Source organism: Aulostomus chinensis, chromosome 1 (genome assembly GCF_037954235.1).
Source record: "Aulostomus chinensis isolate RoL2024-O1b breed Wild chromosome 1, RoL_Achi_v1.0, whole genome shotgun sequence".
In the NCBI taxonomy this organism is placed as follows: domain Eukaryota; kingdom Metazoa; phylum Chordata; class Actinopteri; order Syngnathiformes; family Aulostomidae; genus Aulostomus; species Aulostomus chinensis.
Window position 1 is genome coordinate 60255471 of NC_141320.1, and position 26346 is coordinate 60281816.

Below are 26346 nucleotides of genomic sequence, written 5' to 3' on the forward strand. Positions count from 1 at the left end.
TGCTTCTTAATGCCGGCTGCTGTTCACCATATAAACAGAAGGTGTGGTAACCAGCTAGCAGCGACTTTAGCTCCTCGCGTTGCAGGTTAGCTGTTGGATATAAACAGGAAATATGATGCCAGAGGTGGTCGTGGGTCTCATTCACCCATGTATGTGTTTGCGTGATTAGTTTTTCCCCCCTTTCCTTTTTAAACTTGTTCAGTCTTTGAAGGATCTGTTTGTCACGGTACATGTTAAATTAGCAGGTGTGTGTGTGTGGTGTGTGTGGTGTGTGTGTGTGTGTGTGTGTGTGTGTGTGGTCCGGGCTGGGCTGAATGATGACATAAGTCAAGATCATTAGCATCTTTTCACTCTTCTTCTTTATTATCTACCGGGCCTCCACTCTAAACCAACAGCCATCCATCACTGCTGCTGAAATGAGTTTGGAAGCGTCAACAAAAATTTGTCATGTGATGAGAATTACATGAAGGGACGGGTGAGGTGCGTGTGTGCGTGCGTGCGTGCGTGTGTGTGCGTGTGTGTATGGTCTCTGCTGCCACATCTGCCTCGCTGATATATGTGGACATTTTGATTATGAGCGCGGACAGACTGCGGCTCACTAAAACACAATGAAACATTTTTCATCTGGTTTTATGAGCATTAATTGGCTTGATTCAATATGAAGGAGCTCCTGAGAGAAAAAATCCGCAAGTCATTAAGAGACTTTCCACTCTTGACATCTAATCACTTTAGATGCTTTAACCAGCTGATGAATTCTTTGCTAAGATATAAAAGGTTCTGCCCTGCTTGTCGGAGTGGTACCTGACACTGTTAGCCGTGTTTACTTTGTACACCTTAAGAGTGTGTGTGTGTGTGCTATAAATACCACAGCTGAGGGAACCACTGGGGCCGTCAGGGGTCTGAAGCCTCCAGCATTGCAGATACATCACCGCAGAGGCTAGCTGTTGTGGGGGGGGGGGGGGGGGCGCACATCCACTTGGTCCACAGAGAGCTGCAGGCATCTCAGCCACAAGTTGTGCCAAGCGCATTACATTGTTAGATCAACCTGGGATTAGTGCGGCTCAGCGGTCATCGTTGGTCGGGGCCGATCTCATTCCCCCAACACTTGTCTGGGCTACAACCAGCGCTGATTAATGCCTCGCTAAGCGGAGAGACTTCTGACATCCCTGTTAAACGCTGTCAGAGCCGCGCTCATCACCTTAAAACGAGCCGCACAACGAAATAGTCAAGCAGTATTTTGTTTGTAAGTGCATTACTTACTTTTCTAATTGTTTTTATTATCACTCTTTGTTCCACCATTGAGCAATTTCTTGTAAAAAAAAAAAACAGTTTGTTGGTTTAAATGTTAAGAAACCACTTGCTAACCAAATTAAATTGTGATATTTAAACCCAAGGCTTTTAATATAGCTCTTTTTTTGATAAGTTAACACCTTTTGCAAGTTTATAATTATGTCAGTCCTCTGAATCGCAAGGTTTTCAGAACAACAAAAAAACAAACCCTACATTATATCTTTTTATTTTAACATAATTTACAAAAACACCTTTTTTTTTCTCTTTATGATTCTAAAAATGCGTTGGAAAAATGTCGGACCTTGCATGAAACTCTCTTTAACATACACTGTCGTTTGGAAGATAGAAAGATGAAGGAAAAATTCAATTAGAATTAGTAAATTTAAAAAAACTAAACCGTATAAATTTGCTATCAAATTTAAAAAAAAAAAAAGATTTTAAATTAACATTGAGTCATGAGACAAAACTTCAGCTGAAAATTCTCATCTGGAGATGCTCCCAGGCGATCGTGGAAATGCCGAAAAAGTGCTAAAAGTACATGGAATTTTTGTTTTGTTTTGTTATTTTACGATTTATTGCGTTGTAACTTCAGCACCCGCTCAGTAGACCGCTGAGTTCTTTCAGTTCTCCCTACTGCTGCTTCCAAGGAGGTGCCGGACTTAATATTACAGTGAAAAATGAGTCAAGAACGCCCAGAAACTGCTTGGTGTTCCCAGGGAATGATAAATAATCTCTATAAAGCTTTGGAAAAAAAAAAAAATCCCCAAATACATCTCTAAATTTCAGGTTGTAAATGCTCTTTGTGCAGTTAAATGTTGTGAGTTATGGCTTAAATATACAATCCGTCTGAAACGAACAGTCTGCTCGTGGGACTTGAGTTGCGTGTCATCCCCGTCTGTCCGCCCTCATTTCCTGTCTGCTCCGTTCTGCTTCCTGTCTAATAAAGTCAAAAATGTCTCTTTACCCTGAAACATACCTGCATGAACGGACTTCTGACTGAGCTGATGCCTCCGTCCCAAAGCCGATGTTGAATCCATGCCCACCTCCGAGCACGGCCAAGGAAACTTCACTCTCATCTGGCCACGGGCTGCAGCAGCCGATGGAGGAGATAAACTAACCAGGTCCTGTCAAAACAGAATAGCATTTAGCCACTCTTCAACCGGACTCTCGCGTCCACCTCCCACTAGGGGGCCGAATCCGGCGTCACCTTCCCTCACCCTCTCACAAAAATAGCTGCCATCGAGGTAGTGATGTTGGGGGGGGGGTTGGCAACTCCTACCTGCAGGTGCTGCTTCTCACACATCAGAGGGGACAATCAAAGAGCAAGCCTGTGTCAATATGAGCTGCTGCTTCTCTCTTCTTTGACTGACAGCTCCGAGACACACTTGTTGGTGCGTAGCGAGAGATAGAAACCAGATCGCTGCGAGGCATTTAAAGACATGAAATGTGAACATTTGACCTGGTGGCGCCTGTCAGGCTTTTGTTTTCCACTGAAGTGTTTATGCGTACAGCCACGTCTTCTTTTGAAGGAGATCATGCAAGGAAATTGATATGAAGCTGTTTGATCATTTTTATTTCAGATTAAGAGGAATTAAACAGCGTCAGCTTTGTTCTCGAGGTGAACAATGAGACTTTCTTCTCCTCTTGTCCGAAGATGCCAACTTTTCTGAGTTTGCGCTGCACTTATTTCTAATCATCTACTAGCCCTCTACTAAGCCCTGTTTGTGTGTGTGTGTGTGTGTGTGCTGCGCGTGCGCGTGCTGTAAGCTCATGCAGCTCTTTGGCGAGTGTTTTCGAGCATGTGTGCGTGCCGGTCCTGGTTGTGTGCCATTTTTGTAATATGTAAATGAGCTTATGAGTGCGCACATGTTTGATCCGGGACTTACTCATTTTCTTTATTACAGCAGCAGTGGGATTTTTAGATTAAATATCATTTACCATAAATCTCTTCCTAGAAAAGTGAAATGGAAAACGCTTTGGTGGGTTTATTTTTATTTGTTTATTTATTTATTTATTTTTGCTGGAACAAAAGCAGGTCAGGCTGATAAGGCCTTTTTTTTTCTTTTCTTTTTTGTGGACGTATCAAGCAAGGCTGGAGTGTTTGGACAGGAGTGATTAGTCTGTGTGCTGAGAGCTTTGGCACATTAGCTGCCCACATTTGTTTTACACTTGTGCTTAGCAATGAGCTAACACTGTTTTTACTGAACCGTTTTTGGAAATGTATCTCACATCTTACAGTACACACACACACACACACACACACACGCATTCACTGCTTGCATTGCATCTTACGAAATAAGATATTTTCTTCTAACTTGTAACTGACATTAAAAGGTCAAATTTTGGCAGTTAAAAAGCTGAGGAGTATTTTTGTTTAATGTTTCCATGGTTACAATCCATCTGTTGTGGAAAAAAAAAAGAGACAGACAGCTTAAAGTTACATTCAAATAACGTAAAATAGGCCCGACTGATATGGGATTTGTGGGCCGATGACAAAAATTAGGACGTAAAAAATCCCAGTAACTGATTACTCGCTGATATTAATGTTGAAACACACCACACACACACACACACACATATATATATATATATATATATATATATATATATATATATATATATATATATATATATATATATATATATATGAGAGAATTCATGTATAAAAGCACACTCTTTTGCAACAATCCCTCAAGCTCAAACACTTCTGACAAAGTTATTGTACTGGAGGCAGAATGTTCTTCTGTGTATCAATAAATAACTTTTATTATCCCGGATGACACGAGTGCAGCGCTGGAGCACAGCGCCATGCGAGGACATCATTTTTAATTTAAAGCAAGCCACTTAATAAGTGTCGACATCAGCTGCTCTCAGCAGATACTGTTATGTTTGACACAGGCTCATACTGGCTGATTATAATTGGCCGCGGAGTCTGTCAGGCCTCAGTTTAAAGCCAGGATATTTTGATACGTTATCATTGTTTTTAAGGAGTTTGTGTTTCCTGTGGCGTTTTAATTGTCAGCAGCAAAAAAAAAAAAAAAAAGTGTTTGTGTGTGGGGGGGGGGGGGGGGGTGGAGACGCCAATTTTCTTGAAACTTGGCGGAAGAGTTTAGCCTGGTTCAGGGAAAAACCCATTAAATTTAGAGGCAGATCCAGATCGAGGGACGGATCCAGGAGCTGCTGAAATAGCATTCCTTCTTTAGAAAATAGATCCAGAAACTGGGAGTAATCGTAGCATAGTGAGACTGTAGATAGATGCTTTCATACTTTTCCCCTCTACTAATAAACAGAAAAGCAGGATAAGAGATTGATAAAGTATAATAGAAGCAGACAATGGAGTAGCAATGACACACATGTAAAATCTATAAATTAAATGACGACACAGGAGTTTCTTCCAGATTATATGCCGAGAGGGATGCGGAATTTCAGGCAAGGCTATGCATTCCCATCCGGGCCTTCTCCCGCCTGAGTCTCGGCACCTTCTGTCTCAGTGGAAGTCTCAAAAAGTTTCCGAGTCCGAGGCAAAACTAAGTTCTGTCTGTGAGAGAAATTCAAAATCCCAAATAATCACTGGAGTCCAGCAAAGTTGAGTCCAGAGTACAACCGAGCAGGTGCAGGCATCTCCTGTTTTTAACCTTATCATCTTCTTGGGACACTGTTACCTCATTCCTAACGGTGTCACTAGCATGATTCTTTCTGTTGCTGTGAGTGGAACTACAACTTGGACTATTCAGGCTGTAATTCTGTTGGGGTCAGAAACTTCTTTGGTTCTTCTTCCAAAAGAATACACCTCGCACACTTGGCAGACCCGGCAGTGTTTTCAGTCATAAATCATGATAAGGAAAAATCACCGTTTTAATTGAAACGTTAACTAAATCTAAAGAAGTCCCCTTTTCCATTAAAGCAAGTAGTAAATCAGTAAACCGTGTAGAAAAAAACTGAAATTAGGCTTCACACAAAGTATAAAATAGAGAATCAGATATCTGTATTTGTAGGTATATTACACATTCGTACGATGCAGAAGATATGATATGAATCAGTGTTTTTTTTAACCACTCTTGTCAGTTGTACACCGTCATTATAATCCAAGCAGAAACCTGCTTCACAGCCCTGATGCTCCATCGTGAAACTGATACCCCAGAGATGAAAACACAGGTTTTAAAAAGAGCCGACGGCCTCCCCAGGTGTTCCAGCGTGTTATTAAAGAGGGAAGTCGATGCCACGAACTGGCAGCGACTTCTTTTATCTTTAGTCTGAGTAACTACTACACAGGCTTTCCAGGAAAAGTCTGCCATGTTTACCGCAAGTGCAGGATCTGGGTCTCACGTGAGTCACACACACACACACACACACACACACACACACACACACACACACACACACACACACACACACACAGTGGCCCCCAAGTGGTTACCAAGCAAGCATTAAGTGCATGAGAGATTGAAAATGTCATTTTTAAATGCAAAAAGAGAAAATATTTGACTAATTCCCTGAACTCTTATCAATAACAGATCCACAACAGGATTTAAACTGTGTTCTGATGAGGCTTTTACTGCTTTATTTTGTTGTGTGTGTGTGTGTGTGTGTGTGTGTGTGGGCGTGAGCACCTTTTATGGCTCTGAACCGGTGAACTTGACACCGGTGCTTCTTTCCTCGAAGGCTGAACGGTATCTAGGTTACAAGCACAACAGTTTCTAGGTTTACAGCCTGGAAAGATTTGAATAAATGTAGAAAAATAAAATCAGAAGAGTAATGATTGGAGAGGAGTTGGCATCCAAGGCTAAATAAGTGCATACAGATGCTGATGGCTACATTTCTCTGCAGATGCTACCACCTTTGAGTGCGTTCTCCCTCGGCAGCTACGCTAGTATCATTACCTTAAGGACCATCTTGATTTTGGAATTCATGCTTTGACTTAACCATCCGTTCGGGACGCCTCTAATTTGAGGACACCACACAAAGTGGTTAGCGGTTCTGCTCGCTTGAAAAGGTTCGTACAGCCAGTAGCCGGTTAGCTTAGCGTAGGTTAGCTTGCTTGTCTCTGTGGTCAGGTACTCTAATGAAGCTATTGGCTGTTGGAAAAGCACTTGGTAGCAAACATAAATGATTTTTTTCCTCTGAAACATGGGATTCTACAACATTATGTAGGATTGTGTTGGAGTGTTATTGTTTTCTTCTGCCTTGTAGCCTGTAGGGAGTTACGGGAGGAACGGCGAGGGACCTCTGCTGACGTAAACCGTCCTACTGACTACACACGTCTATACCCAGGTGTCTTGCTGGTGTGAACCACTCTGTGCAGGCACGTTTGCACTCACAATAGACATCTTAACTGATGCAGCGTGTCATTGGTGTCATAACTACCCACGCCACTTGCGATCGTGACCTCCTGGATGGACGTTTGTGCTTCTGCTGTTTTCCAAGCGTGTGCTCTCGCTCCTTCTTCATGTGTTGATAAAAATCACAGAGGCCGTCTCTCTCTCTCTCTATATATATCTATCTATCTCTCTCTTTCTCTCCAGCTCTTACGCTTTCAAGGTAATTGTTGTCGTGACCAGAAACTAATCTTTTAGATTTATTAGGGCACACTCAAATAATACTCGGGCTCCTGCACTATCACCATGCCGCTGACAGCCTCGTATTCCCCCTTATCACAAAATGGTAGAGAGTGAAAAACTATTACTGTCAAGGATTTGTTTTTCCCTTTAGGATTTTGACATATTAAATTACCATTATTATTTTTTTCTTAATAGCAGCTTCTTACCCATATTTTCCCCTCATGGTTTTGGATTGTCATTTTTTGGACTGCAACTTTGGATGCTAATTTATCCAGAATAACTTTGCCTCAGGTGAACCTTTGTCTCTCTTTGTCTTTGATAATCACTGCAGCACAGAATGCTCACAGACCTTTTTATAATGCTCCATATGGGGCCATAATTTACGAACTGAACATCATGCTTAAGGGAGGGCGGTACAACAAATTCTTCAAAATAAACTATATGATGGGATGATACATGGTTACACAGCTTATTTGGTCTACCGTGCCATCTTGCTGCCCCAACTTTCCCTCTGTACACAAACTCCTTCAAAAGTTAGAGCAGACTTGTTACTTTATGGGTTCTTTATCATTATTTTGTCTTTTTGCCCCCCCCCCCCCCCACGCTACATCGCCATCACTCACATGGGAAGTCAGTTGTCACGTAGCATGTAGCAGGATGACGCCTGTCCCCCACAACAGGTATCCCAACTGACCAGAGGAGGCACTAGTGCAGCGACAAAGACACATACTCTTACCTCGCACAATTTTATCCTTATGGATTGCCAACAAAGCTGGGGAAGATAGAAGCATAAAATGCTGGGAGGCGTTAAACGAAGACCAAGCAGTACAAAAGTTAGCAAATGGACTTTTGATTTTGGAAATCCCTCGCACATCAACAGCAATCGAAGCAAGGGAGAAGCTCTGTTCTCATCTGTTGGCACCAAACGTGTCATGTGGACCCTTATGTGCTATTCCTTACTTTGGCTATCCGGGGATGTGCTTGTGTCATCTGACCACTGTGGGGTGCTGCAAGAAGCAAAAACAACTTTTTTCTTTTTGCCTCGGTTTTCTCGTTGTCAGTTCCAAACACAAGACAAAAGACTAGAGCAGGACAGCCACATTTTCACCATGATCAGATCCAGTTCCCATGGCGACTCTGCCCTGCTGAACTTCTTGGCCTCCTCTTCACCGCTTGCAGCTATATTATGGATTTACGTTTTACTACACCTGCCAGATACTATTAGGAGTGTTAGCAGTGGCCTCGAGATTTAAGAACTCGTAAGATCACTGGCTTGGATCCCTGACTGGCAAGTGAATGGAAAAAAAGTGAATGAGAAGCACTTTTCCTTCCTTTATGGAAGAAAATTGAAGAAACGAAGGGCGATGTTGACCTATAAGTCTAGCTGCTCACTGCCACCACAAGGCGTCCGTATCAGGTTTGTTGTGGAAGTGAGATAGCAAGCAGTTTGCCGGAAGATTAAAATAAAATGCAAGTCAAAGCTCATCTGCGGTGATTGCCGATAGAGATATGCATGAAAGGCTGAAGGGTTCTGCTTTAAATTTACATTTCGCTCATCTTGCTTTCCATTTCAGACCCACTCACTGACCCCTTTTCATCCTCTCCTCCAAATGCACACAATCACACATCACACTGCTTAAATCCAGGGGTGAAGGGGTTAAAAGCTTTCGCTGCAATAAAGAGGGCTTATCCCTGAGTCTATTTTTAGCAGCACACACACAAGATATGCTCACGTGCATGCATGGCGAACAAACAATCCTTATTTTTGGTCTCCTGTGTTGATTCTGCTCTTCACGATTGAACAGTTTGTTGCGGTGTGTCCCGCGGCTAAAAAAAGGAGCACGGGACAAGTGCGTGCATGACACAACTGCCGCCTCTTTTTGTGCGGCGGTCATTGTAATACACGCATGAGCCTATCAAGTGTAATTTTTTTTTTTTCTCGGTCTGCCATCCACTTGCGCTGACATGTTGTGTCTGTCCTTACAAAATGAAATCACTTGATTGTACCGATTGCAAAATTCACTTGAGCGCCGTGTTCCTACAATGCCACGCCTTCTCCCCTTCATTGGAACCGGAGCACATACTGGAGGTTCCTGCCTGCCAGCCACGTCCTAAGCTTTGTCCTCCCATGTGCCAGCGAATTGACTGAACATGACCAGAAAAAAACTCGGCATGGGTCTCTTGTGTGACCCCTTCAAACGGCGCAAACGCCCCATCATGGACCATACACAGGATGGACGTCCTGTTGCATTGGAAAAGCTCTGTTTTTAATTGGTATTAGGACAGAGACAGCAGAGAGGGGGCGTCTTTTGTCCCCTTGTCTTTTGTCTCGTCCCAGCAGAGAAACGGGATACACTGTGTTCTGCCAACGAGCTGTCAGCGGTAATTAGGGTTTACACTGCCGCCTCGGATCCCCGTCCTTGTGTCTTTTGACATGGTGCGCCACAAACGCTTGACATGACGCTTCACAATGCTTGACATGACATGCTTCAAGGAAATGCTGCCGTTACCTTCGTCAGGATCAAAGCGTAGCAAAGTATGAAAAGTCATAATGATGCACCCGTGACTCACCATGCGATCATACATGCAGAAGAACTCGAGGATTGTGGGTGTTTGTGAAGCTTTAGGCCAAACTCCCGAAGCCGCATCACAGGTCTCCTAGCAACCATGCGTGGCACCATCATGGACGTCCATTTAGAAAATCCCAAAGGCACAAAAAGCCCTCTAACTTGTCAACGACCTGTCACTATACTTCGTCAAACCACTTGAGGAATTAGCACGTCACCCTGCACAAGCACTCACCTGTGGTTCTAATCATCGCTTCATCTGCTGATTCGTTTTAGCAGTTCATTACTTCATCATTTAATCTATAAAATATCAAGAACATTTGCAAATATGAACATCAGAATTTGCCACAACCCAAAGCGACTCATTCAGATAACTTCTTTTCTCTACCAAACGATCCAAAACCTAAAAAAAACCCCCCCAAACTTCTATTTTCTGTCATTAACAACAAAATAAAAGTAGCGAATCCTTCTTTTTAAGAGCCCGGAACACGCGGACATTGATACTCCGCTAGACGTGCCACTTTCTTTCCTTATGAGCCTGCACGTTCTATTTATCAAACTGAAACTTATGCTTCTTAATGTACTGCTTTCATTTGAGCCAACCAATCCAGACTTTATCGAACTAAATCAAATTCATGAATTGAAACTTCTGCTGCTGTAAATCCTTTTTTTTTTTTTTTTTTTATCTCTCTGAATGTAATTTTTGAGCCGCATCAGTGATGATCAGCTTCTAGCTGTGATTCTGTCACACGTGATGGCGTTCACGCCGGTGTTTCTTCTGCCAGTATGCAATGAGGGTCAGACGGTTGTTTCCGACTGTTCATGGGACGTAAACTGGTGGCTGCTCACACAGAGGTCACCCATTCTCTTTTATCAGTCGCCATGACGTCAGCCGTTGCCCTCGGGAAGCAAATCTGCGACCCAGAGGAAAAGGCTCCTCAAGGAGAGGTGCGTTTGATTAATCGTATTGTTCCTGTCTGGTTCACCTTGCTCACTGGAGTCACCCTGGACAAAACAGCCAGAGCGGAAGTGCAGTGAATGTAATGAGGCTGGAGCATCCTTCCTCTTGTTCTCCCCTGTCACATTTGTAAATGCCACAGATGTGTCATTTCTCCTACGTAACAAAGGCCTCTGTCAACATGTAGTATGCCATCCAGGCCGACACCTTGTCTAGCTTGCCTGCCTCCCCACATCGGACCCCAGTTACATTTAGCTACAACGCTGCAGACAAAGCTCTCAGCATCTCATTACTGCTGCATCCTTCACAGTTTACAGCGCCGATCATAACACGCATGTTTTCCAACGAGCGGGAGCTGCAGTAGCTTGAGTTGACTGACTCTGCGCCTGAGGCGAGCCGAGGCTATTTATAGCCCCCCCCCCCCCAATGCTCGCCCATCGAGACCAAGAAAAGAGGAGGCTGAAGAGAAGAGAGGAAGAGAAGGTAGCTGGAGGGGGGGAGAGGGCTGCTGGGTAACTAGGCTACATTCAAGATTGTTGGACCCTGTTGCCAAGGTGGAGGGCACTTCTCTGCAAGTGTGTGGTTGCTTTATTACGTCCCCCCCCCCCCCCCCCCCCCATTGCTCTCCCACTATGACTCTCAGGGATGTTTGTACACACCTGTGCTCCCTCCACGTGCGTCTCAGGTATCAAACGTGCGGTTTGGACTGAAAGCTTATATTGCTTTGTCTAACCAACCACACAATTGCCTACGCTTAAGCCGTGGATGTAAATCTCCTGCCATCAATTGCTGCAAAAGCAGCGTAGAATTATTGCGAGCCACAGGTGTCAGTACATGCAGATGCACCTCATTTGCATTGCACACAGTGTGTGTGTGTGTGTTTGTGTGTGTGTTAGTGATTTGAATGGGCTCATCAGGAGATATCGACTCTCCTTGATGGGGGTCTGTTTGTTTAGGAAAGGCTGCTTGGCCACCTGTTTGTCTTTGCATTATTTCCACACCTTTTACATAAAGTCTGACATGGAAACGTGCAAAAGTTACCTTGTAGCTGCCGTACTACTAAACATCTGGCCGCCGGAGCATTTAGGTAAATAAACCTGGTGAAATCCGTTGGAGGAAAACCAAACGTGATGTTCCCATCCACACCCTCATAGGGATTGGCGCATCGGAGGTGCAGCCATTCATGCAAGGCGGTGCGAGACAGATACACACACACACACACACACACATTAACGCTGCATCCTCGAGATTCATGATAATTAAGTGTATGTTCCTGTCTGGTCCGGAGAGAATTCCAGAAATAGATCATGCACACTGCCTGTTTTCCTCTCTTTTATTCCTCCAAAGGGATTTTACATGGGTTTTCATCTCCCATCTAAAGGAATAATTGCATGTTTTTTGCGCCTTAGATGTCTGTAAGCCTCCAAATATATATGGATCAAGTGCATATGATTATAGCTAAAAATACATGTGTGTGACAGTAGACACAGCTTATTGTGTAATTGCAACGCATGTCAACTCCGTTCTCTCCCCTCTATTTTTGCCCGTTTCCTTGTATTTGCTCCATCTTCATCCCTCTTCTCTCTCCCCTCCTTACCTCTGTCTTCCCTCTATACCACCTCCTCCTCCTCCTCCTCCTCCTCTTCCTCCTCATCCTCCTCCACCACCCCTCTCTGTCGCTCTGCTTTTTATAGCCATGTCTTCCCAGGGCTCAGCAGCTACAAAAGCCTTTTCATGTTGCCACTATAATTACAGCCTACACACTTGCATACACACACACACACACACACACAGGAGAGGAGTGCAGCAGCAGCAGCAGCAGCACTGTGTCTTTGTGTCTGCATGTGTGTGTGTGCGATGTGCGTGCGTGCTCCGCATGTGCTGTTATACACAAAAGGGTGAGCTATTTTTACCTCTCCCCCTCCCTCCCTCTCCTCCTCCCCGCACACCCCCCCCTCCACACACACACCCCCCCCATCCCTCTCTGCCGCTGCTGCCAGCCACATTTGCTATGCTGAGCACAGGCAGTATCAGTCGAGCCCCAACATCCCTCCGTTCGCTCACACATAAGCTGATGAAGGCTGCTCCCTCGCTACATTCCGGCGTGTTTTATGCTTCTGCTGCAGCCAAGGATCTCGCTCTTTTACTGGTCATGTCTCAGGCAGTTGCTCCGGTGGCGGTTACCCCGTAGCGGTGCCGCGGGATGTGCTCACTGCTGAGCTGATGACCCGAAGCCTGCTCACTCGGACTGTGGTCTTAACTGCCTGATTAGCAGCTTTGGTTGCTGGAAGCGATGTTGCGGACCATATTTGAAGCGGATTGCTCTCTCTCTCCCACAGAGGGGATCCTGGGGAAGGAACAGCCGCTGGAGGTTCTGAAGACATCGGCGCTCAACCACATCCCAACAGGTTGGATACTCCTGTGTTTGTTTGTGTGTGTGTGCGTGCGTGTGCGCGCGCACGCATGTGTGTACATGAGCCGTGTGAGTCCGCCTACGTGATTTTACTATTAACCACATCCTGTGTGACTTTGCATGCGTGTGCATCAGTTTTAACAGCTCAAATCCAAAAGTTCAGTGTGTGTTCAGATGAATGTTTCATTGATTGTCTGAGAGTGAAGAGAGTTGAGACCAACTCCCGCATGTTGTGTTTTTGCTGTTACCTCACAGTGCCATTTTATTGAATGGAATTTGAGCGGCGTGGATGTAGGCGCGCTGTTTGCAAGATAACCTGCTCTCAACAGGGAAAAGCATCCCCAAAAAACATAGAGGACAATTAGGCATCAGGCTGCTTCCCATGGACTGGTGGTGGGACCAGAATTATTCAAATGTTGACCCATCAGATGTTTTGCTGCCTTTAAAATCGAACTGCCAGCAGAAAAGGAAACAAGATGAATATGGAAAACCACAGGAGTGAGGAAGAGGACGGTGCAGAGATGAGTAGAAATGAAAAGGGGCACAGATGGAGATGAGGTAATCTGAGGGAGAAACCAGTCTGAGGCAATATATGCATAATGCATTATCTAATTCCATAATGAGCAAGCTGAAAGTGTTCAGTTGAAAACCGAGCGCAGTTTCAAATTCAGCCATTCAGCTCTTTAGCTTTCTGGCTCTGCGATGATGGACAGGTCCTGAGGAGGGTCACGAGGGGCTCGGACCTCCTCCTACGCCTGTTGCTTTGGAAGATCTTCATCTCCTCCTGAAACCTGACGAGAGTCTTCCCGTGTTCCCTCATCCTGTTGTCAGTGCTTATCTTCCGCGTGCCTCCAGGCAGGCTGATAAAATATTGAAATTCACTTGAGTGACCTCATCAGAAATTCTTGAAATCTGTTGTCTTGGATACAGAGCTGGGGCGTCCACGTGGACAGCACGTGTGACCTGGTACCTGCCCCCCCCCAAATACCATCATGTACAGATGAATGCAAAAAGATATTGTTGCATTAATAAATCTTGACCTTTTAATTATTGCAGCTAATGATCCGAGCTGTGGAAGCTTAAATGTCTCTGAAACATTGACAGTGTTGCACCTATACTGACTAATTGGGGTATTTATCACATGATGCAGACAACAATGCAACTTTGAACACAAAACACACCCCAAAAAAAAGCGCTTATCTTTATTATACATACAGAATTTCTTAAACTAGTATCGGGGTGAAAAAGTTCAAAATTCAACAAATATTACCGCAAGCCTACAACACAGTGACAATAACACACTTGAGGAATTATATTTTTTAAAAAAATACACATAAACATTAAAGTAGCGTGTCTTTCACAAGTTTTTGAAGACTCAAATCATCAGAGTGACGACAGAACAGCAGAATCGTATTTCTGACATCTGATAGAGTCGAAAAAGATGAAATAAGATCAAGTAATTTGACTGAGAGTTCTCGCATCAGCTGTTTGATGGAGTCAGCCGCGCTCCGTTCTACCAAGGCGTTCCGAATATTTCATCAGCTCTAATTCATGACACCAGGAACACTTCTCGGTACAAACCAGTCCCATGCTTTACTGGGAACACAGGATTTCTGGCAGCGTAGCCTCTGAGAAGCTGGGCGCTCCGCCAGACCCAACTATCAGGGACCTGTATTTTTATCTACCTGATTTACGTGCGCTCCTTTCTTTTCGGCTCCTTGTGAGGGTCGCTCCTGTGTTTTCATGTACGTGGCGTTGCTGTGTGTGTTCATCACTTTTAAGCTTCCAGACAAGACAAACAGTGATGATCCTTGGAGGCTGAAGGTCACCTGAACCCGTTCTTCCGTATGAACCCCAGTAAACTCATAGTCTGAAATGGCATCAGTGAGCAATGCGTGAATGTAAATGTTGCGTATTTCGGGCTGAAGGCTTTTAGACGCCTGAATCCATTTCTGGTGCTCAGAAAAAAATTCCGAAAAACATTCCCGTGGCATGTCAACAATATTCACACACCGAATCCAAAGCTTTCGTCGTTGAAACTGGTGAAACTCCGCCTTCTCTTCTTTGTTTCTTTAGAATTGGGTGAACTCAGTTTTTTTCTGTTTTTTGTTTTTTGTTTTTTTTGAAGAAGTGACAGAACCACAAAAATCATCCCCACTGCCTCGTCCGTCTGGTACTGCGGACTGTGCAAAGGCTCCGTAGGCATCAACTATGAGGTCCTGTTGGAGTTTTTGCAGCATTTTACAACAGTCAACCTGCTTGGCGACACATCCTTTCGCTTCCTCAGTGTTCAGTCTGACATGTCCACGCCTGTTTCACGAAAGAAAAAACTGGATGGAATTGTAGATTCGTAGGTGTCAAAGTTTATCCGGTGAGAAACAAAAGTGCCACCTGTTATTTTGTCACATATTCAGTCAATCAGCTGCTGCTGCAATGTCAAGTATGAGATCGGGCGCCAAATGTTCAAGATCATAAACTTGATCAGCACCAACTGTACTTAAATCCAGTGTGCGTCAACCCAGGCGGCGAGGTGTGACATGCCAGAGGCTGACGCAGCCTTCTGCACGTATTGCACCGCAACCTTCACACGTCCCCCTGCCTCCTCCTTCCTCCTTCTACAGTACGTCTCACATGTTATGTCTCTGCCTCCAACTCACCCGTCTCCTTTCTCTTTCTGGCTGCCGCGTTGCAGACCGTTGTATAATGTCACCGGGATGGCGACAAGTCAGAACTTGCTTTTGGCAGAACGGGACCTGCTGCAGCTCAACACGTCGCTCGTCACGCCCTTGCGCTGCTTTCTTTTGCTTCATCTTTTAGAGGTCAAGGCTTCAGAAGGAAAAGTTATCATCCTCTCCAAAAGCACCAGAGGCTGATGAGCATGAGAGCAGCTCTTTCCACCATCAACAGATGTGCGACTTGTTGCCTCTCATCTCACCCCGCTGCTGAATTCACTCTGAAACCCCGCAAAGACGATCGTCCCTTCATTGTCATCCTAGCGCAGCTAAAAAATGGCGAGGCCACCGTTCTTAACAGCTCGGCTCGGCATGGCACAGCATGACATCTATTAAGTCTAACGAGTGTGCAGCTCAGGCAGTCAGACCGTGGGATACACACTCAGCGAACCCAGTCTCAAATCAGAGACGCCAACCCTCTGCATTGTTTGGTATAAATAGATCTGCAATTGGAGCCAGAAGAGTTGTGGAGTGCGCCTGAGGGGTTGTAAACAGATCGTGATTTGTTGCCGGGAGATGGAGTGAAGAAAGGTGGGAAATGCAGGGGATGGTTGGAGGAGAGGCGAGAGAGTAGAGGGCAGCGAGGATGAAGATGTGAGGAAGGGTCATAGCAGGAGCTGAAAAAAAATGGTAAATGCACCGGGCGATTTAAATCCCGACCTACAGTGTACGCAGCAGCGGTGGAGATTCCCTCTCATGCTTAAAAAATGTTCCATACGGTTTCAAATGCTTGAGGGAAAAAGAGAAGCGAGCATGTGAGGTCTGCTTCTCTTAGAGCAGAATCAGAGTACAGATCTGAGGGAAGACGTCATGTGGTAATGGATTTGACCCAGATGTTTGTTTTGGTTTTCTGCGAGTGCCTCCATATTGTCTTCTATCCGGTGCGCATCAGTAAACTCAGGTACGTGTTTGACGTCACGGCTCTTACACAAAGATATCAGAGTTTATCTTTGACAAGTGGCTGCCAAGTTTGTCTCATCGTCCTCTCGTTGGACATAAATGTTTCTGATAGTCCAACAGCGTCAATGTTTTGACTCTGTCTTGAGCTTTTGTCGTTCATTTGCTAAATAAGGTTTACTTATGCATAATAAACCGTTTATTAACCATAATAAACCATTTATTAATGCTGTTTATGACCCATATTGTGAAGTTTCTGCTTCCATTTTGCTGCGACCTGCAATTAGCATGAACACCGTTTGTAACTGACTCTTAGAGACATTGGTCAAATGTTAACTAACGCCTAATTAAGCATGAACTAACCATCAATAACGCATCACTGGTGCAAAGTGTTGTGTTTGAAGTTGTGTTGCAGTTGTGTTTGAATTGACTGAACTGCAACCGCATTGCCTTTTGTTGAGCTTGACCTTTCTATTGATCACCGATAATTCAACACCTTGAAATGCTGAAATGCTAATCAGAGGCACACAAACTGACGTTTTAGTCAGCTTTAGCCCACAAGAGTTCAATTTGAAACATCACAATGAGAATTTTTTTTAAATATTTGATGAATATATATATATTTTTTTTACATTTTTTTTTTGCAAGATAATCGACTCATTATTAGTCAATTATTTCATAATTACGATACTTCATACATCCACAACATCAGACGAAGCTTCAAAGCGAACCACCCATGCACATGTAGTCAGTGTTTTCGTGAATCATAAGCAGCTAAATGTGAAATTAAGATTCGTGCAATATTGGGACATCATAGATGATGAATCAATACATCAATCCCTGGCTGTATCACCTTCCTCCACTGTTTTAAACAACTCGAGAGACTCCCTGCAGGGAAAGTCCTTACTCGGCTTCACCTGAAACCATTTTGTGGGTTTATTTATTTGGGAAATGCAGGCAAATTCCAGGCCAGGAATTTGAGCACACAGTATTAAACCGCACGAGGGAGAGCTAGAGAGAGAGAGAGAGAGAGAGATGGTATTGTAAACAGGAGGGGGGAAGCCGAGGGAGACATGCAGCTAAATGGGACGACTGCAAGTGAGTGGGAGACAGAGGCAGAGATATTCGATGCACTACAAGCGGCGCTCAGGGTTTTCCTTGGCCTCAGAAGCAAGGCAAGCAGGTCGAGCGGGGAAAACAGCGGCGAGGTTGAGACACAGAAAGAGACGGAGCGAGTGAGAGTGTGACGTTGGTTCCTGGAAAAGCAGAGGGCTGCAGAATAAACAGGCTGCATGCCTGAGACTGCCCTGTGATGTCACCACTGGGCGAATGAGGGAGGAGGGAGAGAGAGAGTTGAGAGAGAGAGAGAGAGAGAGAGAGAGAGAGAAAAGGGAGCGTGATAGAAACGCCCATCAGGCTAAAACAGGAGAGAGGAGGTTGAACAGCCAGCAAAAAAAGAAGGGAAGTTAGGGAGCGTGTGTTCCCTGTGATAGTGAAGGACGCGGGGAGGAGGAGATAAGGTGCAGAGGACGAGGACAGGGAAGGGAGGCTGCTGAAAAGAGGAGAGCACTGATGGGTAGGTCTAACGACACCACCTCTCTTTCTGCATCCCTCTCGTTTGTGCCGTTTATGAGCGACACACATGACATATGAGGCGGTTAGCATCGCTAAGCGTTGTTTGTGTTGTGTTAGGGACTCAATAGTCATGGAGAACATTCTGTACAAGGTGTGTGTGTGTGTGTGTGTGTGTGTGTACACGAGTTATAGATCTGATTCAGCCGAGGCTGGACCTGACAAGTGGAGTTTGGAGTCCAAATCACATCTCAGCCGTCGTATTTTTATCGCTGTCGTAATCACATCCCAAAAAAAATTGGATCAGAACAAAATCGGGCATTTTTCTTTTCTCCTTCACAAGCATGTCATCGCTCACCGCTTCATACTGAAGTCTCGTATGAAGTCTTGCTCCTTTCACCCCGCAGCTGAGACTCCTTTATATTCAGGAAGACATTGACTCAGCATCCCAAACTGGATGGTGACTCATACAAATTCAGGTAAAATAATTAAAAAAACAAAAACACATGCAAGCTGCAGCTTTTTGCATCAATAAAAATCCATCTTGCTAAATTTTCAATGGTGCGAATTCTTCACGATGGCAGGAGTTACTAAGGAGCCCTCTCCTTCGATTCTTGTCACCTCAGCTGCCAAACTTGCAACCGTCACAGCTTCTAAAATGAGCCAAAAGTGAGGGAGCTCGCTGCCTTTCATTAAGCACAAGGTGTTAGTCACATTCACGAGTGGGAAATAGTGAAATTTGAAAAGGAGGTCATCTGGCGAAACAGCGTGTCAGCTTGTGCAGATGTGAAGTGACTCATGTGTTGTTGTTGTTGTTGCTGCTGTCATCTCCTCATGCAACAGCAATCCTTAAGGAGTCATTGTTGTTGTTGCTCTGCTCCTCCATGTCACTCTGACAGTGAGCAGTGGGCGTGTTTCACCTGCCACACAGGAGCAGACAAGGAGGAAGTGAAGTAACGACTCAATAAAAAAGGTCCGGATAACTGTGGAAGACAAAACTCTGTCATTTCAGAGCAGCGAGTTAAAATCCTGGTATGTTTTTTCACTAAATAGGCAAAAACTTGGACTGAAACGAAGCGGTTTAATGTTTAATATCTCAGCCATCGTCGTGGTAACAGGAAAAAGTTTGACAGCAGCAGCGTGATTTAATTTAAAAAAAGAAAAAAAACACCAGTCCATTGCTTCATTTTGGTTTGGGAACTTTTACAATTGCAGAAATGTTGCGGTAATTCTATTAGCGATATGTTATATTACCACATTACAGAACAAAGTAAACCATCACTGTATTCCCAGAACTGTTTGTGAAAGATTTGTAGTTTTTAAATGCAGTACATCTCAGATAATGTCATATATCCAATCAAATCCAACGGACGCAGGATACTTGGGTCAAAAATTAAATGGAAAAGTAATCAGAAATCTGCCTGTAACACTTTTTTCCCCTCCACTCTTTATTTTGTCAGAGAATTGTGTGCGACACCCAAAAAATTCCTCCCTCCCCAAGTGCTTGGAATCACAACATGTTGAGTTTGTAGTTCCTTGTGGAAGTGGCTGCGCAAGAGTGTCTGTATAGCGCTTGTGTGGCTCGCTATGCTGCGATTAAGTGCAGCAGTGATGGCGTGTTTGCCTCTTTATTAACGCAAAGTTCCAGGGAAGTGTCTCTGGCTCCCGCCGCTCTCCTCGTAAACATGTAGGTAAATAATCAGCAAATCGACTGGTATTTATTTAGATTTAACGGAGAGGAAGCCGTGTGATTTGAAGGCTTCCTGTGCTGTGATTTGTGTGCGGCGGCTGGCAGCTGGCGGGCGCAGCTCAAGGCTTCCCGGGGTCAATGCAATCTTTGTCAGGTGTCGGTGAGCGACATGTGAAATTGCAGCATCAGTCACGGGCACATTGTGTGTGTGTGTGTGTGTGTGTGTGTGTGTGTGTGTGTGTGTGTGTGTTAGCTGCAGGTTCTTCTGAAGAGATTACCAGAGAAAAAAAATGTCACTTTTTCTCTTGTTCCACATGTTAGATTTGACTTCTAGACAAATATTGACTAGCCGACTTTTACAAGGAGGTCAAAGGTCAGACAGGTATAAAACCCTTATTTACCTTTATTTGGTTAACGTGCCTCCAAACATTCCTTTTTAATTGCATCAACTTCTTAATTATAAAAACAAGACATGAAACACATTTTGAGCCTCGTGGCATGTCTTTTTTTTTTTTAATGAGCCAATTTTTATTGGACAGAATTTTTATTTTATTGTTTCTGAACATTAAGCTTGAACCAAACAAGCACAAAATCCCATGTAACCCATTAATTTAATTTTTGAAATTCCTTTGCCCGTCTATTCTTATTCCTTTTCTTCTCAATCATATTTAAAGTTCAAGGAAAACTGCTGCCGAATGCACAATGAATAAAAGCAAGTGTGTAATCATTTTCGCTCTCATCATGCAGCTCCTCTTTCGTTTTACACCCATGCAAAATAAAGATTTCCTCATTTTGCTAGAAATTAAATATTTAAGCAGTTTGTGATCAATAAAAATGAATTACAGACTGTAAAGATGTTGATTATTATATGTTACATGGTTGTGTGCCTTTATTTTGAAGCAGGCATCAATAGAAATGTCATGTTTCGAGCCTTATGTGTTGTTGGACATTTAAAGGCGAAAACCTGTTGATGGTTACATTAATGTCACGTATCCTGACGGTGTGGCGCACCTTTAAGAGTGCTGTTGAATCCCATTCAGCTGCACAAATGTCTTCTCCTGCACACACAAGTGGCGCCTTGTCGAATCAGCGTGTCACGCGGGAGGCTGCATCTGACATCATCGCTCAGTATGTTGTCCCTGATTTAACAGGACAGGAAAGTGTGCGTGTGACGCATTCACCGTGTCTAGGTGTGACATATTGGATGAAACAGAAGCGCCTTATACAAAAACCCCTTTGTTTAACGTGTTCTTGAAAGGAAGCTGCAAGCAAAAGTTGATTTAAAAAAAAACAGCAGCCCGTTACATGTCAGCTGGAGTTTGGTGGAACGTGTCAAACGCCTACTCTTCTTCTCTGCAGTGGACATCAACTCGGCGCTGCCCCTGCGTCTCCCTCCAGCCGCCATCCCCATGGATCTACGCGTGGACCATCACCAGCAGCAGCAGGTGTCCTCGCTCTCCCCACCGGGTCAGCAGTCCACCGGCTCCTTGGGAGGAACGGGTCAGGCCGGCGGGGGCGTGGTTTCGGCTCCCGTGCGTGAGCAGCAGCTACAGCAGGAGCTGTTGACCCTGAAGCAGAAACAGCAGATCCAGAGGCAGATCCTCATCGCCGAGTTCCAGAGGCAACATGAGCAGCTGTCTCGCCAGCACGAGGCCCAGCTGCAGGAGCACATCAAGGTAGGGCAGAGACCCAGAATAGCAACTATACAGCCAAAAAAACAACACAGCCTCCTTCTGCACAACAAAACATGTAAGGGAAGAATAGCTCTTCTCACGTGTGCACCGGCTCCTAGATGAACACGCTATCACAGAATTGAGCTCATTTAGCGTGCGTACGTGTGGCATTTATCCTGATATTAATGAAATATATTGACATTATAGCTATTATGATTTGAATTTTGATGTTCAAAGAGGCTTCGCAAATGCTGCCAGCTCCTCTCTGTCTCGCTCTAAAATGAAAAACTCCGATTTTAACCATTAACATCTCTTTTTAAACATTACACAAAGGCTTCGTTCGGAAATAACACCGGCAAACTTTTCACGTTCACATTATTCAACTGAGATTTTCCTCATATCCAAGTTTATTCCTCCGTTAAATTCCAAGAAAAAAGAAGCGCCATTAATCAGCTGCAAAGACCAACAGCTGCAAAATAAACAAGCGAAATCGATGTTGCACAAAAGAACATTTTCATTAAACTCCTCCGAGAGGCCAGAGGGATCGAATCAAAGCCGCAGGCGCAAGAAGCTCTTGAAAAGTTTACTAAACAAAGCAAAGACAGCTCTTAATTTCATCTGCCACAGGACTCTTCATTAACTCACCAACGCTCAGCTTTAAATCAATTTAACCCAGAGATGGAAAACAGAACTTCAACAATACCAAAGTGGAGGTTGGTTTTTTTTTTCTTCTTCTTCTTCTTCCTCTTCCTCTTCTTCTGTTTTTCCAAAGCGCAAATCAGATACACCAGATCAAGCCGTGACCTCATATCACACCACGACTTTGTTGGTAGTGACCTGGAAAAACAAAGTGAATCTAGATCAGCTTGAAGCTTTAATACATCAGGGCTCCCGAGGGCGCCGCCGCCGCCGCCGCAGCCCTCCGCCGGGGCTGAGATGTCATAAAAATATTCGGGTGTTTGTTCATTTTTAGAATATTAACTGTTGTAATATGAGCGGTAATACAGGCGGATACAGCTGAACCGTTTATCTTCTCAAGACTCTGAATAAAATATCTAAAAATGGATTGTGGGGGCTGGAGATTAGATTGCAATGTGCAGGATTACATTAGTGGCAATGTAATATTTTCTCTCGTGTGCAAGTGGGTCTTTCTTTCTTTGTTCCTACTCTCTCATCCTTTCCTTCTTCCCCAATTGTCTTTTTTTTCCCCTCTTTCCTCTCTCTTCCTGTCTTTTCATTTTCTACCCTTTCCTCTCTGTTCACTTCCTGGAATATTTCTGATCTTTCTTTTCCTTTCAAACCTCCCTAGACAAGTTGAACTTCTGCAGGTCATCATAAATTGAATTTGCACACTTCCCTAATATGCACTCATGTATTAGGCAGCTGTTTGGCGTGATATCGGGGGTTGAGTGATGGCGTCTGAAGGCTGGTCTGGCCTGTGGTAGGGCTCCAGGACCACTCAGGTGGAAGCCAGTGACGCACAGCCTGGTCAGGGAGGCCCGGCCTCAATCAGCCCCATTCACAGCCCCTGTGTACACACTCACACACAGGCGCGGAGGGCTTTAAAACATACACATCCTCTCAAATGTCGGCAAACACATGGTCACATGCAGGCAGGGTTCCACACAGACACCCGTGAACACACATTTCTTGCAGTTTTAAGCGCGAGATAAGGGAAAATAAGTTTGGATGTGGAAACTTTGAACCGTCCCACCCACTTAAACTTTGATCGAATTGAAAAAAGAAGTAAAAAAAAAAAAGACGAGCGGCGTCGACTGGAAGCGAGCCAACCTCAGGTTTTCTCACGAGCCCCACCTCACCTTCCTCTCACCTTCAGCTACTAATTTATTCACAAGCTTGTTTCAAACCTTTGATTTTCCACTCAGGGTAAACACAAGTGCGTGTCCCAGCGACTGAGCATCTGTTTAGAGAAGTTGATTACACGCAGTTACAGTAAACTGATCAAATATTGCCGTTGGGTGCGCGATGATAACGGAGGGAGAGCGAGAGAGGGATGATTTCTTGGCAGGTAGAGGTCATTTTGTGGAGGGTACGAACACACAGCTTACCTTTTGATTGGATATTATAGCCACATTAACTGGAGCCTGATGTTCTTTAAATATATGGAAGGTAAAACCAGGATTGGCGTGGATTTCCAGCGTTTAATTGATGCTCTTATCCAAAGTGACTCACAGTGAGTCCTGGGTCTCATTCAAGGATGCTTCAATGGGACAAAGTGGTGTTTGTGGGCCTGTTTCGGCTCAAATAGGAATTTTATTTTGTTCTTTTAAAATAGGAGGAGCATATTTTTACATTTAGCCGACATGATTCTCTCTTATCCGGAGCGATGCAACTTTATTTGATAGCTCGTGGCCTGAGGTTTTTATACTAATGGTTTATTTGATTGCCTCTAACAGCTGTCTGACTTAATTGTTTCAGATGGCGACTAAAAACACACAAAAATATAAATGCTTTCAAAGAAGAGAAAGTAATGGATTACGAGAAGAAACAGAGGGTGACTGTTTTTTACTGATGCGGTCCTAAATAATCTCTCTGTTCCCACAGCAGCAGCAAGAGCTGCTGGCGTTGAAGCATCAGCAGGAGCTGCTGGAGCACCAGAGGAAGATGGAGAACCATCGCCTGGAGCAGGAGCTGGAGAAGCAGCAGCGGGAGCAGAAACTGCAGCTCCTGAAGAACAAGGAGCGTGGACAAGAGAGTAAGTTAACTCGGAATAAATCGCACCTGTTGTCTGCAAAGCTCTGGTATAAAACAAAGCAATAAGGATTTGTCTGGTTGCATTGCCTACCAACACGGAGCGGCTGATTTGGTTTCCCTGTGCTTGGTCTGGCGTTCATACAGACGCATTTAGCTGCAGGTAAGAAGCTGGATGTAACTGGGGGGAATGGTGTGATCATCCTACGCACGAGGACGCCCTCGAGCCCTCAAAAGATACAGCAGACCACTCCACATAAGATTTATACACAAGAGCCGGTGGTCCGGGAGAGATCCCAGAGGGATGTGTGATGGCACTGGAGTGCCAGGTTCTGTTGCTGTTCTGAGAGGTGACAAGCCTCTCCCTAAACTGTAGGTCCACTACTGGGTTTCAGCTAAAAGACAAGCAGCTCATGAACAATATGTCTCCTCTCATATCCAGAGACTTTTTCTCCGTTGCTGGAGTTGTCTTGCTCGCTGTAAGGACGGGCGAAAACGCTCGTGCACCACCCCCAGAAAGTCCAGCTGGATCTTGGCCAAGAAAGCGTTCCGTGTCCAGGAGCTGTATGGCGCGATCGCACCAGTCAAACAAACTGAAACTCTGGGGGACAAATGTACTCAAACATGGTACTGATCACTCAGTGTAAATCGACCATTAAAAAAGAAACGACTGCGTGCTGAATATACCAATCACAGTTGGCTCATAATGTCTTGGAATGCCGCCCACCACCACTGCAGACAGACAAAAAAGGTTTACGTCCTGTCTGGACAGAGCGTTGGGGAGCATCTGCCAGAGGTCTGAACCACTTAGCAAGAACTCCAGATTTGAAAGTCCGCTGAGGTTGAAAGGACCGTTGACATCGCTATTCACAGTGTGTGTTTGTGTGTTTCTCTGCAAAGTGTTTGCATGTCGGCGTATTTCCATTTTACTTGGAGAACCTGTGTATTTACTGTGGTAAATGAGCTGTATTAGCCGGTGGCCTTGGCGGGAGCTTAGCCCAGTTATAGCTGCTGCCTGCTGGATGTCTCTCAACAGTTCATTGAAGATGAGTGGACAGGAGTCCTTGAGAGCCGTGTACACGCTGTATGGAAATTGGTTATATATCAAGGCTGTGTGTTACATGTGTGTGTGTGTGAGATAGGTAGAGATGGATTGCACTGTATTCTTTACCCTCACGTGTAACTGTGCGTGCGCGTGTGTGCGTGCACGTGCGTGTGTGTGTGTGTGTGAGAGAGACGCGCGCTTGTACTCAATGGACTCATTTTTTTCCAGCTTTCATATTCCATACTTCAAACTCTGTCATGCTGCTTCAGTTCCTTACAGTGTGAGTACGAGATAAAAAAGGCCAGTACGAACTTGTTCAGACGGTAACACTTTCAAGAAAAGGATGATCAGTTTTCAAACGTCCGTATGTTTACTGTCTGTTTTCTAACAGATATCAAACATCCATAAGATAGTTGGAAGGTTTCTCCATCCCCGTCAAGTCCGTTAGGAAAGAACTGCTGTTTCAATTTTGTACATTCTGCTACAAATCAATGTTTTTTGGTTAGACATGTGACACACCAGAAGCAGCGGGAAGGCTGAGTATAGATGGTTATAATTGTTGATCTTTACAAAAATAGATCATCAAAGAAAATGTTTCTAATGTCTGTCTTTAATTTTATTGTGTTTAGACACACAGTTAGCCTTTAGCACCTCTCTGGGATTTGAAAATTGCAATAAGCCATCACGCAATTTCAATGAAAGACAGGTAATTGTTGTTGTTGTTTTTTGTTGTTGTTTTTTCGCTTGAATGTTTGCTAGTTGATATTCTGAGTGCCTCATTGTTTCTTCTCTGCACAGGCGCTGTGGCCAGTACTGAGGTGAAGATGCGTCTCCAGGAGTTTGTCCTAAACAAGAAGAAGGCCCTGGCCCAGCGGAGCCTCAACCAAGGAGGCCCCCCGAACGACGCTCCCTACTGGTACCGGTGAGGAACCTGAATTGATAGCAACCCAAAACGGGAGCATGCATGTGCATCATCACTTTTTGAATATCTGTATTTTAAAGTTTCTTTGCAGCGGTAGAATACACCAGAAGCAGATAACTACAAGTTTCGATGGCAATTCTCTCTATGACTGTTGATGAATAATGTCTTGGATTGTGTCTTAATCTGTCCGTGAGGGCCCCCCCCCCCCATCTCCTCCTGCCACACTCTATGAGCCTGACTGAGTGATGGATCGAGTAGTGTTATGAAACAAAGATGAGAATCGATGCATGAGCACAGCGACATGCACACGTGAGAGC

At 44.5% G+C, this 26346-nt stretch overlaps 1 protein-coding gene across 11 annotated transcripts in view; it reads left to right on the forward strand.

Annotated features, from left to right (window-relative positions):
• LOC147272591 (histone deacetylase 4-like) overlaps positions 1–26346 on the forward strand; it is a 64216-nt gene that overhangs the window by 19174 nt on the left and 18696 nt on the right. For 6 of the 11 annotated variants that reach the window (XM_086193374.1, XM_086193308.1, XM_086193230.1 and 3 more), the window contains 4 exons: positions 12713–12781; positions 21037–21353; positions 23916–24066; positions 25906–26029. In XM_086193374.1, coding sequence (XP_086049500.1) covers positions 12713–12781; positions 21037–21353; positions 23916–24066; positions 25906–26029 — 661 coding nt within the window. Of the gene's footprint in view, positions 1–1950; positions 2412–6480; positions 6593–12666; positions 12782–17859; positions 17992–21036; positions 21354–23915; positions 24067–25905; positions 26030–26346 lie in introns of those variants that run through there. The other 5 variants (XM_086193937.1, XM_086193854.1, XM_086193692.1 and 2 more) reach the window with 5 other exon arrangements.